Consider the following 16,001-nt stretch of genomic DNA (forward strand, 5'->3'; position numbering starts at 1 on the left):
TAGCCAATCAGAAGGTGTGTCCACTGCCTGATATCCTGCAATATCAAGTCATTGACCTGATATAGCTACAATATCGTGATCACTTGACCAAATTTGGTTACAATAAATCTTTTTGGTAAGCTTCGGTGACATATCAGGCTCAGTTGGTCTCGCCATGGGTATTTTGGCTTGACTATGTCTCACCTGGTCCGGCCTCAAGAGTCCTCAAGGGCCCCGACAAGGATGAGTGAGTGAGTGAATGATGTCTCACCTGGTATGCCACCGAAGCGTACCAAAAAGGTACAATTAGTTATAACTATCACCAACGACACACTTGCATGATGTCATTATTTGACTACAACTATTAGGATTTATTTTGTTTCTCCATTATTATTTAAATTTTTAAACTACAGTGAGATTTAACCAACAAATGCCCTAATTAGCATTAGAAAAAGAAAAAAGGAAGGGTTCCGATACTTGTCAAATTTTGCCACCATGCAAATCACCTACTCAGCTGACTTGTGAAACTTCTGGATCTAATTTTAACTTACAGTCTTATACAATGCATTGTCTGGTGATGAAAGCATATGAAAATAATAATCCCAATTAGGGAAATATGAAAAAGGTGATTAATATTCTGGGGTTGGGGGCAGATGAAAATCCATTCTTGCATTTGTGATCTCCTTATCCACCTCCTTTCTTTTAATGTGCCATCTAAATAAATGAGAAAATATTTTTTACCATTTCTCATATTTCACAGTTTCAAAATATTATGCTACTCATCAACAGAAATCTATTGTTATCAATATTGATTACTGTCAACAGGAGCCATTGTTCATTGTGAGGTGACCTTCAGGAACTCTTCTAAAAATAAAGACAGCTGATTAGATTTTTTTCCCTAAATGCCATCAAAAGGGCCGTGTTTTATAATTAATTTTTCCCCCAAGACATTTGATTCCTTATCTGGCATTATCAGACAAAATTGATGTGGTTTTTCATAGGGTTTTATTATTAATTGCTGTAATTTGATGAGTATTCACTTTGTTGTCTTGCATTTCCTTGCAAAAATTTGCTTAGATTTCCTTTCTATCAGGTAAACGTTATTTTTTATTTAGTTACTGTTTCGGGCAAAGATGATTAATTTTTCTCATGAAGTGATCATTTTCAGCCAAATTTTCTTGGTTGCTCGAAAGTTATAATCAATTTATAAACAAAACGTTTTCAGCGAAATCTGAAACTTTTCAAGCGTCAGTTATTTTTCCTTCCACGTTCTCGAACAACATGCAATGAAAACAGTAACAAATTTTGACATTACCATTGTTCCGCCTGTAAAAACGCAAACATTTTACTGGCGAAACTCCTTGATTAGAAAGTGACGAAATACATTATAAATATTTGTTCAGACCTATCCTTTTGAAAGAAACAAAACCATCTGTTTCTATTCCATTTCATCTTAGCGAATTATATAAACGTAAAAAAGAATAAAAAAATGTAACTGAGGCACATTTAGCGCAAAAATATACAACCTATTTATCTCGGGTAATTACTTAAGTGTAAATATTCTATCGCTTATGGAATATGCTATATTTGGATTGACATTTTAAATGTAGAAGGCTATATCATTTACAAACCCCAAACAACAATAATTGAAGTGATAACCATTGTTATTTTGGGTTGTTAAGTAGCCAATCAGACGCCTCAATTCAGCCATGCGTGCAATGGTCTATTGAAAGGAAACAATCGCATGTTGACAATGTCTTAGCATAAATTAATTTGTCGAATTCCTCAAAGAGAATCGAAGATCAAAAGCATTATTGATACGCGAGCCCATGAATTTTACGTTACAACAATCAAATGCAACATTTGAAGGTATGTAGAAAATCCCCTCAGATTGGTTGGACAATCATGAATGTTCAGTTTTTTTTTTTTTTTTTGGCGGGTTGTTTCGTGTGACTGATTTTTAAGTCAAGCATCTCAGAAACGATCATGATTCTCAAGTTCCCACAGTAACTTTTTGATCCCCTCTATAAAATCAAAGAAGTACCACAATTGGCAGGTGAACATTGGTTTATCTGTTACTTGTGAAGCTCATACCCTCCAAGTTGGTTTGCATAGCATACCCTTCTGAACGTTATTGCAGCAGTTTATTACAAAGGGGAATCACCCTTTTCAAAGTGAGTAGTAAGATTTTTCGGTGAGTGAAGAAAACGCAAAGTATCATTTGGAGTTGCACCATTGGTGGAACACCTCTTTCCTGTAACATGGGCAAATGGTAACAGCACAACTCCTTGGGTACTTTTCTTGTTTATCCCTAGGCGAGAAAAGATTACTGATTGTTTATCAAGTCTTTTACTGCCTGCCGACAATTACTCAGTGGCATCCAACCAATCATAGGGTGTTATCACAAGTGGATTAGTAAACGTCATGAGTGCTGCCAATAACACCTGCACACAAACTTGTCAAACCAGTTTGACCACTTTCCCGGATGTCAACTTGATTACGTCATCCTCCTTTACAGTACAGCTTCTGTTGCCCAGGCAACGGGCAGATCTGATAGCGTTTTCCAGATTTTGATTGGTCTATTTAGCAGCTGATTGACAGGTTGTCGGTTTCAACACAGCGGGTGTGGGAGCCGACTTTTTGTGCACACGTCTATCAGAAGGTTTTGTGGCGTTTGATTTCATGTTCCCGCCCCTGCCTCTTTTGCTTGAAAATCCCACATACTTTTCTGCTCGCCAAGAGGAAATTAAGGAAGACTTTCGGTGTCAGTTTCGAGTTCAAACTCCCACGAGGATTCACGATTCATCCCAAAACGATATTCGACGATTCCAGTACATATTTTGATATCTTTCAACGAGCGACCAGACTTCCACCGCCATTGTATGTGTCGTGTTCTCTGTTGCAAAACACCACATGGCCGCCGAATGAAAGGAACTGCAGTTGCTGTTGGTTTCTGAAGTTCGTTGGTTGTTTCATCGGCTTTTGCCGTCAAGGAAGGGACTGGATCGACAAGAAGAATCAAAGCCGAGAAATTGAAACGACCCTTACTGCCCGCCGTCGTTGTTGGAAGCAGACTAAATAATCGTTTTTTTACCATTCGCTGCACAAATTATATTCGGTGAGCCTCGTCCTCGAGCCGGTCACGTTCACCTGGCAAGTGGAATATAATCCAGTGAATGTGCAGCTTCGTCCTTGAAAATACTTCATCAAATAGCAAGGTATTTGTGGTTCTAGTTTGTTAATGTCGCTAGTGAAATAACGACAGGAAATTTTTACACTTTAAGCAGTCATTCCCTTCCGTTACAAATCGTGCTGTGTCGTGTCAGCCATATTGCATTGGCGCCAAATTCTAGTACACTGGAAGATACTGCAAGCCTAAATCGTATTTCTGTCATCATGATTACTGCTAATGGTTATTTCTCAACATTTCGGTAAACAGATTCTTTGGCTGTCTTTTGTCCCGGTTGTAAAAAGAAATACACACGAAAATTTGTCACGCGGGGAAAGGCCGCTGTTTCAACATTTTGCCGGCAAATTTATGGGGGATCATTCCCTTTGTTTTGATTCAAAATTCTAAATGGGTTCTGTCGGATCTGAGGATGCTTATGTCAAGTTCTAACTTGCACTATCTTTGCACGATCCAGGTATGGCATCTGAAACTGTATCAAAGGGTTCTAAACGCTTGAAGTTATCGCCAAACGACGATGATGTGAGAAATTGTACAACGAACGAGCAGGGTCAATCAATTGACTCGACTTTGGATGAGAAAGCAATCAAGTCTGTCGACAAGGATGAGGCGATGTAAGTGAGACTTCATGTTGTGGAATCGAAGGGGTATATCGGGATGTTTTTTTTTAATTATCTTTTCTCAGTAAAACCAGTGAAATGATTTAAGAGAAAACGAAGCCCATGAACTGTCATATTCTGTTGTTTGACACGTGTTGTGGAATAAGTGTTTTATCGAACACTTTGTTATTTTTTTTCTTTGATTTTTAGCATCCTTGTTTCTGTAGCCATATGAACAGCTTTAATTTGAGTTCAACTTTGTACTGTCGAAATCACACCTGCACCACAAGCCAACTCGCTGTTTTAATTTTTACTTTGCTTTGATCGCGACTTGACAAAGCATTGAAGCTTTTTGTCGCCAATATTGATGACCGAGGCTCCCCGTTGATACATAGCCAGTTCATGTTATCGACAGTAAACTACCCTCAGAAATCGAAAAAGAAATCTTTTAAAGTTTGGGATAAAGCCCTGTAACTTGAAAAGCAGATAAGAAATAATTTTGAAGTCGCTTGCTTTTAAATTTCTCTGTTCTGAAGTCTTTTGTTGTCACTAAAAGCTTGTCTGAATTTTTAAATCATTTATCATAATCTAAAGAGATCACTTCTTTGCCGTTATAAAAATGGAGTGTTAAATCATAAAAGCAGAATTCTCAAATGTCTATTGGTAGTATTTTATCCCAAGTCAATTAACTTTACATCACAACTCGGCGAACATTACACCAGGACATAACGCTCTGTAGCTTGATTATGTTGTTCTTCAGTTGAGCTTTTGTAGTATTTTAAAGTAATTTTCATTTTCCTTGACTACACACTCCATGCCAACACCAAAAGACAAGCAATCAGCCAACATATTGGCTACTTAGATCCAAAAACACTATTTCATAAATATTTTTCTTTCTATAATTTTGAACATTCGCCCAATGAAAGTGAAAATGTCACTTGCCAGAGCAATCAAAGTTTGGTTCATTATTGATCATGAACTCCTTGAAAGTGATGTGTTTGGGTTCAAAAGTTAAGGGGACATAATACTGCTTTCTTGAACTGGGTTATCAAACTTTCATTTCCACATGAGATATCCAATTTTTATCCACACAACTCCCTATGGAGGGCAACCTCCAGCAAGAACTTTTCTAAGGAAAAGTTTTGAACCCCTTGGATGCAAACTTCAAAGGTGCCAAGAACAAAGCACTATGGGTGGTGCTGTAGAAAAATGAAATGTCAGCATCAGCTGAAACCTTCCACATATTAATACAGTGGAACCTCCAGTTGCGACCTCCTCGCGGAAGTGACCACCTCTCGATGACCAGTTTTCCAAAATACCAAAGTTTTCAAGTCATATCACTACATTGGGAACCTCTTGTAAGCGACCACCTCTCGTAAGCAACGGCAACCACTTTCAAAGCTTAAAGATTGAAATTTTCTTTTGTTTTTACCCTTCCGTAAGCGACCACTTGGTAGATAATAGAGTGGAAATTGGATAATAAGCTGTTGAAACATGGCATTCCTGGGTAGTACAAGAGACGGCAATTTCTCAATGGGAAGTATCAGTTTTTTTTCGAAATTGACTTTTTACGTGAATGAAACATTTAAAACATGGGTTAAGTCTCTGCAGTTACCTTATGCTAATGAGGCAAAATATTGACCCATTATGGTCTAAGCTCTCGTAAGCCACCACCTCCAGCAAGCGACCACTAAGGCTTGACATTTTGGGTGGTCGCTTACAGGAGGTTCAACTGTATCAAGAAAATTTAGCTTTGGAATGATAAGCTTGGGGAATTTAATAGAAGTGCCTTAATTATCTAGCTTATTACATGAGGGCAATTTTCTTTCTGACAAATGTTGATAATGTGCTTGTGGTATTGTTAGTTCTCTTTCCAAGTCTTCTCAGCTTGCTTACAAACTGGTGTGTCAAGGAGACTAACCAAGTAAATGCTGGTCAAGTCACAAAACGTGTTTGTGTACTAGTATTTTCTCAGTAAACAAATGAGCCTAATGTATTTTGAGAAAATACAAGTGACTCATGGGATATTCCATGGTATACCACAAGAGAGCATTGCACAATTATTTTAGACCATGCCTTAGAATATTCACTGGCCAACACAATCAATGTGATATATGCGCAGTGGGCAATGGGAAGGTCGGATGTAATACCGTTGAATTTGCAACTGTTTTCCTGTATCCTGATGGGCTGTGTTTTCTATGGCATGGTATAAAATCCTGTAAAATGGTAACAGAAAAATTGTAACTGTGTTTAGAATGGAAATCTGCATCTAGTTTTCTAAAGAGTTTCTAAAACAGTGATTTAGTCTGAAACAAATAGAGAAAATAAAGCATGCAGTTTATTGCTAAGCTACACCAATTACTCAGTGGGTGTTTAGTCAAAACATTCATACTCAGGTGTAAGGTCTTGCCACTATGGCTACTTGATTTCATATCACATTTGTATGAAGAGATACTGTTTTCGTACCAACTCCTACTTGGCCCAGATTATGTCATCTTTGCTTGGCAGGCAAAAGCTACGCACAAGCCAACAGCTTGTGCTAGTTCTTGGTTTCTTTTTATTTATTTATTTATTTTTTTCAATTTATGATTTGTTACTTGGTATTCCCTTACACTCATCTCTGCTTGGAAAGACTATTGTGAGGAATTTTTTCTCAGTAGAGAGCCAAAACCATGTGTTCACTGACCAATCAATGCGAAATGCTCTTAAAATTAGCCACCCAGCATTTGAAAATAATGAAAAATGTCCAGCAGAGTGATGTGCTGACCTTCCAGAAACATTGTTATCACTGTGAACAATTTCTTTTCATTTCGGTTGGTGGTGATCTTGACGGGTAAAAACTATTCTGCCTGACACTAGACTAAGGTAAACTGTTTTTACTTTCTCTCTTGTTTCACTTATTGAGGCCTATTATTCCATTCTTCCCCGGCAGGCTGACAAAGAAAGACAGTGAGTTAGTTGTTATATCATCTTCCTCCTCTGATGAGGATTCTGACAAGGAAGTGAAGAAAGATGCAAGTGAACCAGTTGTGAAGAAAGAAAAAGACAAGGTGGACACCTCCTCCACTGATGTTGTGAACAAGGAATTACAATCAAATCCAATTGAATCAAGTGAACATCAGCCTAAAGCAGATATGACTATGACTAATGTAGAACAGAAAACAGGTAGCAAAGATTCAGACTCGGATGAGTGCATCTCACAAGAGGATCTTCTAGCGCAGTTGGGTTTGAGCTCTGTTAAAGAACTAAACAGAAAAGAAGCAACAAGCAGTAGTGACAACACTGCACCATCTGCTAATGCAAATGGTGTTGAGAAAAAGCCTTTGATTTCCCATAGGGCAAGAGAAAGTATTGTTGAATTCTTGAAAGTACCAAAACTGTCCTCTTTGGAAAGTAAGAAAAAAGTGAACGGTGAGACAAAGGCGGATGCTACTATTATTAATGGTGATACCAGTGATGGCTCAAGGCCAGATTCACCACTTTCTGATGAAAATGATGATGACCTACTGGCAAAAGAAAAATTGATTGCCCACCTGAGGAATGAACTAAGGCAAGAGGAAGCTAAACTTCTCTTGTTAAAGAAGTTACATGCTGCACAAAATGATGTCAAGGGTAACTCCAGACAACAGAAAGAAAATGTTGTTGAGAAATCACAACCACAGGCAGCTGTTCCACAGGGAAACCAGCCAGTTAAATCCTCCATGCAATTGCTGCCTAAAAAAGGGCAGAACCTTCCTCCTCCACCACCACTGAAGGCATCAACAGTGTTAGCATCCTCCACATTTCATCCACCAAGAGACGTACCAGTACAACCTAGACTGCTGCCAAAAGGGAGTAGTACTGCCCAATCACAGCCTTCAAATACTGCTTCATCAAAGTTTGTAGGTTCTGCTGCACAGACTTTGAAGGAGTTTGCTGTGCAACAGCAGTCCATGCATCAACAGTCAGCCCAGCCAAACTCAAAACCTGGGTCTTCTGCAATTGCTGACCTGCAGAATGTGGTTACATGCATGGCAAACTTAATTCAGCCAACTCCGTTGTATCCTCACAGTGGAGGCCGAGGCAGTCCAGTGTATTCAGCAGCTAATCAGCCTGCCCCTGTTCGCCCCACTCCTGTGAGAGCAAACAATGTCAGTAGCCTCCCAGCCAGTAGTGGATATGTGTCTTTTCAACATCACCTGCCCAGTGGCTCTCATCACCATGGTGCTGGTGGCAAACAAGCTGCAGCCAAGATGGCATTGCGTAAGCAGTTGGAAAGAACCTTGCTTCAGATCCCGCCACCTAAGCCACCTCCCCCTGAATGGTCCTTCATTCCAAGCCTTGGCAGTCCAGATTTTATGGTTTTGGTTGGATTAGAGTCTGTTGTGGATGTCATGGCTTCCAAAGATACCAAGGTTAAACAAAATGCTCCACTGCAAGAGCAAACAATAAATCCCAAAGTTTGTTCACGCTGTAACACTGATTTCTCACCTTCGTGGACAAAGAAGCAAGACAATGATGGCTCAGGCTTAGTAACTGTGTGTGAGAAGTGTAGTACTGTCAATGTGAAGAAAGAGCTAAAAGCAGAGCACACAGCTCGCTTGAAGGCAGCATTCCTAAAAGCTCTCAAGCAAGAACAAGAGATAGAACAAAAGATAAATGACAGCCCTTCAATTGCTCCTAAGCCTCATCATCAAAGCCAAAAGTCATCTCCCCAGCCTCAGCTGGCACCTGCACCACCACGCCATCACATTGCACACCACCAACCCATCATGCATCACCATCACCAGCCTGTTCAACCTGGGCTCTATCACCATCACCAGCCGCACACCAACTCCCTCCTGTTTCAACTGCAGCAGCAACACCTCCAGCAGCAACACCAGGAGTTGGAAGCAGCGGCAAGACAACAAGCTGATGTAAGATGGCATCCCTACTTAAGTCAGCACCATCACTCTGGGTCACGTAACCCACAGCACCATCACAATTATGTATCGGACTCTGATAGACAATATTTGTTGGACATGATTCCTTCTTTGCCAACACCAACTCTTGGTTATGGCTCTAGTAGAATGTAGCTGGTGTACAGAAAAGAGTATCTTGAAGTGAGGACATCTTGGGCCTTGTTACGTATAAGTTAAAGTAATGTTCTATTAATTTTTGTATAGTATATGATAGTACGCACCAGGAATGTAACTGATTCATGTATCTCCTATTGCCTTGATCTTTAAACCGGTAACACGCTTGTTACTTTGTGGGTGAATTTGTATCAACAACAGGCAAGTAGATGGTTCACCCATAGCATCAATGGCCCTTTATAACAGCCCTGCCATGTCATATTCCATTAAATTTTTTAAAGGGTATCTCTTAACTAGTGTGTGTAACATACATGTTCTGTGTATATTTATTACAAGACTGTGATGTGTTCTCCCGTCTTCACAGTGATTAGTGAACAAATCATGTTGACTCACACTACAGAAGATACATCTGTGTGATTGTTTAAAACACTAGATTATTACTATTAGTCAAATATTTTTTACTTCCAGTTCCCCCACACTTTTTGAGAGGAATCCTTTAAAAATTTCTTGTAACCATTTTGCTCCTCTAGTGAAACCTCTACTGTAGTTATGTGATTCCAACATTTAATTCTGTTGAAAACTACTGGTTTGGTTCTTTCATGTGGTCCAAGAGCATTTTCTTTCTGTGGTATGTAGAAGGTACTGTGATGTAACAAGGCTCAAGTGTCAAACAGACTAAACATTTTTTTCAATGTAGCACTGTAGGACATTAATCTCTCTATATTAGACCTCTTCAGCTTGGGTGGTTTGTTTTCCCATTGCAGACCATGTGATGATACTCTTGAGAATTCTCGCTTTCAAATTTTTAAATAGTCGCATGTATATGTATGAATAATTTTAAGATGGATAAAAGAAAAATTCTCTAGAGTATCTCATGTGGTCTACAGTGGGAAAATAAACCGCCCAAGCTAAAGAGGTCTATTGTATGACTATCTGTGCTTCTTCCATGCTTCCATCTTACATAACCTGCGTAGTAAACGTTCCCTTTCCATTTCTAGGTGGGGAGATCGAGCAAGTGAGCAAACGAGCATGCCTAGGGTGAACAAAAAATGGGGAGAAGTGGGGAGGGGGTGAGCAAAAGGAGGGGAAGGGGTGGGGAGGAAAGGAATCACCCCCAACCCCAACCCCTTATTTCTTTGCACTTAACTCGCAGTTTTGTTGCCTTCACATGCTTCTGGAAATGAACGCCTGCTACACAGGCCACATCTTGCATAGAAGGCCATTCTTGTCTAAGATGACCAAATCTTTCATGTTCTCTCACAGTGGTTTGTTAAGTATGATATCATAGCATGGTTATCATAGTCATTCATATAATGATCATAAGCAGCATTTCTACTCTGAAAGAAAAATGTCAAACTTGAATAATTTCAAGTTAAGTCCTAAATGATGAGTCCATAATAATTATTATCTGACATGGGTGTTACAAAGCACAGTAACCTTATATTCAAATCTCTTACAAACTGATAGTTTCTTTGTCCTTGTTTGTCTACATTTCAACTAGATTGAAAACACTTCAAATAGTTCTGTACAAAATCTCTTAACACTTTTATGGCAAGAGGTGTCATTGTATTGCTTTGAATCTTTTGCTAAGTATTCTATTCCTTCTGAGCGAAAATGGAAACTTTTCAATGCATTATTTATTATAACAAAAACAATTGTTTCAGAGATACTATTCTGTAGCATATATTGAAGAATTAAAAATGGAGTTCTACTAATGCACTGGTGTACGTAATGTAGTTAGCTTGCTTTGTGAGCAGGGGAGAAGTCAAGTATTATACCTCCTTTAGAATGTGCAAATATTTTACTCGGCAAGTCGCAAAAGAGCAGGGATTCTGCTTCAGTGTGTAAAACAGTTGCACTGGAACAAGGCTGGGTGGACATTTCATACGTTTTGTTCACCCTGATCTTCTTTCGCCACCTTTGTTTGGTGAAATGCAGGGAAGGTATATTCGTCATTGTTGAGATGAGTGAGTATAGTTTTCGTTTTGTGGACAGACCATTGCTCAGTAGATATATTACTGAACTAGCTTGTTCGCTCCGTATTGCGAAATGTCGGTCGAGTGCTACTCTTAAGCAAAGATCTGGGAACGAGATTAGGACCACCCGAGGCTCGGTTGCAAAACATAGAGCGAGACCGAACAAGCTTCAATACCAATGGTCTGGTCTAAACAAGTCAGACCCTTCTCTGCTTACGTGGTTTTTCGTTGTGCTTAAATAGTGACCGTTCGAAGAAAGCGTGAACTTTAAAAAAGGAAAACTTTCAAGTCATTTGCAAAGTCGAAAACATTCCTCCAAACGATGGCAATATTTCATCGCAACATTGTTGGGTTCAACATGTAGCGCGCGTTTGGCCACCCTGTTGCGACATGTTGGGTGTTGTTGGCTCAAATTTGACCGTTTTCAAACTTGAGCCAACAGCACCCAACATGTCGCAACAGGGTGGCCAAACGCGCGCAACATGTTGCACCCAACGATGTTGCGTTGAAATGTTATGATCGTTTGGCCGGGGCTTTAGTAGCAAACTGGAACGTGCAATTCTTGTGCTTAAAAGCGAACTAGTGTGTCAGTAACTGATGACAAGGCACCACTGGCAGATAACAAAGATATCTTTGGCTGTAAAATCGATGTGATTGTGTTCAAACCCCTTGCTCTCAGTATTCATTTATTCATTCGATCACGCCTCCTTCCCGCCTACTTCCCCTCCTTCCTTTTTTCCTCATTCCTTCCTTCATTTATTTATCTATGTAGTAGTAGTAACTACGTTATTTACCTTAGTTTTGTTCGTGCCCTTTGATGAAGTGAATCATCACAGTCTGATTTACTGCTTTTAGATTTTCATTCATCTTTCCTTGACACATTGCGGGGACGTAAAGTGGGGACAAGCCCCTTCATTGGACGCTTGCTGCAGGGACAGTATGCAAGCTGGTGTACACAAAGCGGATATTGGTTCATTTCTATGTCGTGGCGGGGACAGTTGCAAGAAAAGTGTTCACGATGACATTTTGAAAATTGAGCCATCTTGTCCCTTCTAATGACACACGAATTTAAACCGGCTGAATTTCATGTAACACGTTTCGGGGACTAAATTGTGTCCTCGCAACAACCCGATAATTTTCTTCGAAAAAACGGACATGTCACACCAGGAAAACTGTCCCCTAGTGTGTGCCGACCTAGAAGAAAGGAAAAGCCGGCTTCCATTTTCTTAATTTGAACTTCAATATTACACGGGAAATGCGCAGTAAAGATGCACGCGTCGTAATGGTTTCTTAAGTCCCCTAATAAGGTGTACGCGCGACCGTTCGAAAGTAGCGCGCGCTTTCTCAAAAGAGAGCAAAAATCAATTGTTACTCAGCTATAATGAGTAGAAACGTTGCGCTTAGTTACAAGCTAGGGAGACCAGTTCTTGTAATCAATAAAAAGCATATGATAAGAGTAAAATCAAACAAAATGAATCGTTCTGCTATTGGAAACTACTGCTGACAGATTACAAAGACAATTCTGCGAACTCGAGAAACGAGTCGACAACTACTTTGTTGATTTGGAGAAAGCTAAAGAAATGTGCGACCTAACACAGGCGGATGTTTAAAGATTCCAGTTGAAAGCCAAAAAGGACAAGGAGATAGCGAAGAAAGTTGAAGAAATACAAGCTAAGCTGTACTCGGCTGTTAAAGAGAAAATGAAGGAGAAAGATACGACACCGCATGCGCGTGAAGACAAAATGCCTGACGCGGCGACGAGAAATGCTCTCCGGCATACAAGAAGTGCTCAAATGTGCCGATATGACAAGATTGTTTGCGCCTCAGTGTTTGACAGTGTAGCAGCGTATGTGCTGTTTAAAGTTACAAAACCATTCTTTTTTCTGAATTTCCCAACGCCTTAAAGGGGGCTTCCATGATGGAAGATGCGAAACGTTGAACTGTTCACTGCTGAACTATATTAACTGAGGCATAAAGGAAGATTTTAAGTAAAAAGCCATATTTGCTAATGTTCAAGCGAGTTAGTTACAAATTATATTTTGTACATTAAATTCTACAATTTTGACTTATTCGCCGCAAAATATACAGTGCTTCTTGTGGCCTTGTTTTAGAATATGTTATGTGTAAAAACTTCTAAAGCGGAATCGAGAAAAATGTTATTACTGTCGGGCATCGTATTGATGCAATGAGATATAAGCAAAATTAAAGTACTCTGAAAATGTTTAAGTGCCTTGAACTGAGCACTTATGTCTACAGGGAGTGACTAATATTCATACAATTCATACGGACAAATGACTTCTATCAGTTGTCGGATTCCGCCTCACTATCAGCTGTGTTATGTAAAGTGTGCATATGAGCCAGTGGCACATCAGGCCGGAGCTTATCCTGGTCAGTTCTGTAGCATAATGGGACCAGGAGTATTTCTATTCCCCCCTGGATGGGATGATAGTCTATCATAGGGTTACCCCCCAGCATTAAGTTCGCCGGTGCCCATTTATACACCCGGGTTGAGGAAGGCACTGTTCATACATAGTGAGTAAAGTGAGTAAAGTGTCTTATCTTGCCCAAGAGCACAACACAATGTCCTCAGCCAGGACTCGAACCGATGGCCAACGAATGATAGTCTTTCACTGCTTTTTTCTATTTTTCACTCTGCTTGTTATCTTCCAACTTATTCCCGTCACGTCTTGTGCTTCTCGGTGACTTAAACTGCTTTTTCCTCTTTGTTTACCTCCGCGAACTCCTCGTTTGTTTTATCTTCTGTAGCTGCAGCTGTCTCGATCACTGAGGTCTTGTCATCTTTGTGGGCTTTTGTCTCTTCCTCCTTGATGTCTTCTACTTTTAAGAAGGGGAGGTGTAGCACTTGACGTAAGTCTGCAATCGTAGCATTGCCGTGAAGTATATCTTTTAAGCGTGTATCATCTTTCAAAATATTGGTAATTTCATCTACATCATCGGCCGGATCGAAACTCTCCTTGAATAATTTGCATGGCAACTTAATAGTTTGAACGTAGATTGACTCATCGAGAACGGGAAGCCACTGAAAATCTTTCAGCTTGTCCAATAAACGCGTATCACTCATTGTTTTGAAATCCATACATAAGCCCGGATAACTGAGTTCAGGATACGTTTGATGAATCGGAACCAGAATTATGCCAACCTTTGCTTTCACATTGTTATGCTTCAAGTGCGCCTGCAAGAGTTCACGGTACACTAAACACTGATACAAAGGTTTTTTAAAGTATTCAGCCTTTTCCCACCATTGATATAAATCTAGTAAGTCTGTTTTAGTAGTTGTCTTCCAGTCAACAACAAAAACCTCAAGGACATCTTTTTCACCTCCTCGAAAAGCAACAGCATCCATTTTTCCGCTGCAGAAATCCACCTGTCTTTCTCTCGTGACGGCGTAGCCAGAAATACTTACTTCCGCTTGAATGAATTCGCAACGAAATTTCCTTTCTATCTTTTCCAACAGCTCGCCTTCTGTACCGTCTCTTCTGCCTTTGTTGATTTGGTCGGCTAACCTTCGGTGATTTTCTTGTCCCTTCTGTCTTGGCGATGATTGTGTAGTCTGTCCGCCTTTATCCTACTTGTTCTCGAGCGGTTTATTAGCGGCTTTCCTACTTGTCGCCTCTTTCAGATCTATCAATATCCGATCATCAAATGAATCCTTCACCGCTTCTACCTTAGCTTTTGCTTTTTGCCGAAACTACATGGAGAATTAAAAAACGAGATCGAAATAAGAGAAGACAAGTAAATGCAATTATTGACGGCACAACCACGTCACGAACTAAACTTACGTCTGATCCTAAAGTTTCCGCTGCCGGAGAAGGATGTTTTGGATTTCCAACCAACGTTTTCTTTAGGACGTCGGAGACTTTTTTTCTGTCGCTTTCCCTTGCACAGGCCATGTTTGTCTTCACTTGCAAGATTAATAATTTATCAGCTAGTCTTGTTTATGGGGTATTTGTATCGTATAACAAAAATTCATCGCGCAGAATTCTATTGTCTTTCGCGACATATACTTGCAGTGCTCAGTTTTTCAATGCGCGGAATAATAATTACAAATATTAGCTGTCGGAATTCCGACTGCTCTCGTCAATGAATCGGCGGCTGTCAATCAAACGGTCTGATGTGTGAAGTAAATCCCAAGGTGTAATAAGCGTTGCCAAATGGAAAGAACGGCGCGCATAAAACTTTCTTCTACTTTATCGTTGTCCTCTTTTACTCGACCGGTCAAAGCAGTTCATCAGACGTAGTCTTTTACTCGATCGGTTCACGTAGTCTGTCGTTGATCGAGGACTTAAAAGACAGCACAGGTCTTTATCTATTCGAAAGATGAAGAGGAAAATAAATGACATTTCTGTTTGAAATCCAGAGCCGAACAAAAAAGCAAAGGCACGCAGCGCGTCTTACGCCTGAGTGAGCATTGTTGTCCACTGCATGTGTGAGATAATTATTCAAAATTGGAACCGTTTTAATTGATCAAAACATTTAAAAGGCCCAGGTTCGAGTATTCAGTTATTAGAATTCTCTTTGGAGTAACATGTCAAAGCGTACGAGACAGCAGCTCGGCTTTTACGCATCACTATTTGATGACGCTTATGATCGTCGCCTCAGTTATAAGTACCGACCCAAGCAAAAGCCCGTTGTTATGGGTATTTATGAAGTTGAGCGCATAGTCTCTCAACGAAATCAAGCGGACAAGGCAGAGTATTTTATTCAGTGGAAGAATTATCCTTTAACTGAAAACACATGGGAGCCGTCCGAACACTTCTTATGTTGATGAAATTACATGTAAAGTGATGTTAAAACGACGTTCCGAACACTCTGAGATCTTTTAGCGCAACCAGCTGACACACATAGAGACTACTGGTTCTGTGACAGATGTGTAAACAGGACTGTTTTCAGCTGCTAAAACTACTCCCACCGTTAAAACCCGCGCTCAATCGCTTTGCTTTATCGCGCGGGTTTTAACGGTGGGAGTAGTTTTAGCAGCTGAAAACAGTCCTGCTTACACATGCTGTACACAGAACCAGTAGTCTCTATGTGTGTGTGTTCTGTTTACACATCTGTCACAGAACCAGTAGTGTGTGTTTCACAAAATGAAAGAAAGAAAACAAAGCGCGGAAAGGATATGCAGGGTCAGCAGGGTATTGTTCCGATTCCGAAGCATCGGCGTAATGCGATCGCGTTTAATAAAAAG

The 16,001-nt window shown here is 40.1% G+C and overlaps 2 protein-coding genes across 2 annotated transcripts; one reads left to right on the top strand and one right to left on the bottom strand.

The window, feature by feature from the left end:
* Positions 1–2,281: 2,281 nt before the first annotated feature.
* Positions 2,282–10,534, top strand: LOC110049255 (uncharacterized). Its single transcript, XM_020755038.2, has 3 exons — positions 2,282–3,197; positions 3,624–3,780; positions 6,698–10,534. The coding sequence occupies exons 2-3, from the start codon at positions 3,626–3,628 to the stop codon at positions 8,817–8,819; spliced, it is 2,277 nt and encodes a 758-aa protein (XP_020610697.2). The 5' UTR covers positions 2,282–3,197; positions 3,624–3,625; the 3' UTR covers positions 8,820–10,534.
* Positions 10,535–12,796: 2,262 nt separating this feature from the next.
* On the bottom strand, positions 12,797–15,318 carry LOC110049222 (uncharacterized). The gene is made up of 2 exons (XM_020755006.2): positions 14,596–15,318; positions 12,797–14,504 (listed from the first exon to the last, which is right to left on the bottom strand). The coding sequence occupies exon 2, from the start codon at positions 14,157–14,159 to the stop codon at positions 13,500–13,502; it is 660 nt and encodes a 219-aa protein (XP_020610665.1). The 5' UTR covers positions 14,160–14,504; positions 14,596–15,318; the 3' UTR covers positions 12,797–13,499.
* Between the last annotated feature and the right edge of the window lie 683 nt (positions 15,319–16,001).

Source organism: Orbicella faveolata, unplaced genomic scaffold (assembly GCF_042242905.1).
Source record: "Orbicella faveolata isolate gen_17 unplaced genomic scaffold, um_ofav_v1 contig_26, whole genome shotgun sequence".
NCBI lineage: Eukaryota > Metazoa > Cnidaria > Anthozoa > Scleractinia > Merulinidae > Orbicella > Orbicella faveolata.

Coding starts and splice junctions, on each gene's coding strand:
- LOC110049255 (XM_020755038.2), top strand. CDS start 3,626: ATGGCATCTGAAACTGTATCAAAGGGTTCTAAACGCTTGAAGTTATCG. Junction 3,781..6,697: donor GTCGACAAGGATGAGGCGAT/GTAAGTGAGACT, acceptor CTTCCCCGGCAG/GCTGACAAAGAAAGACAGTG.
- LOC110049222 (XM_020755006.2), bottom strand. CDS start 14,159: ATGGATGCTGTTGCTTTTCGAGGAGGTGAAAAAGATGTCCTTGAGGTT.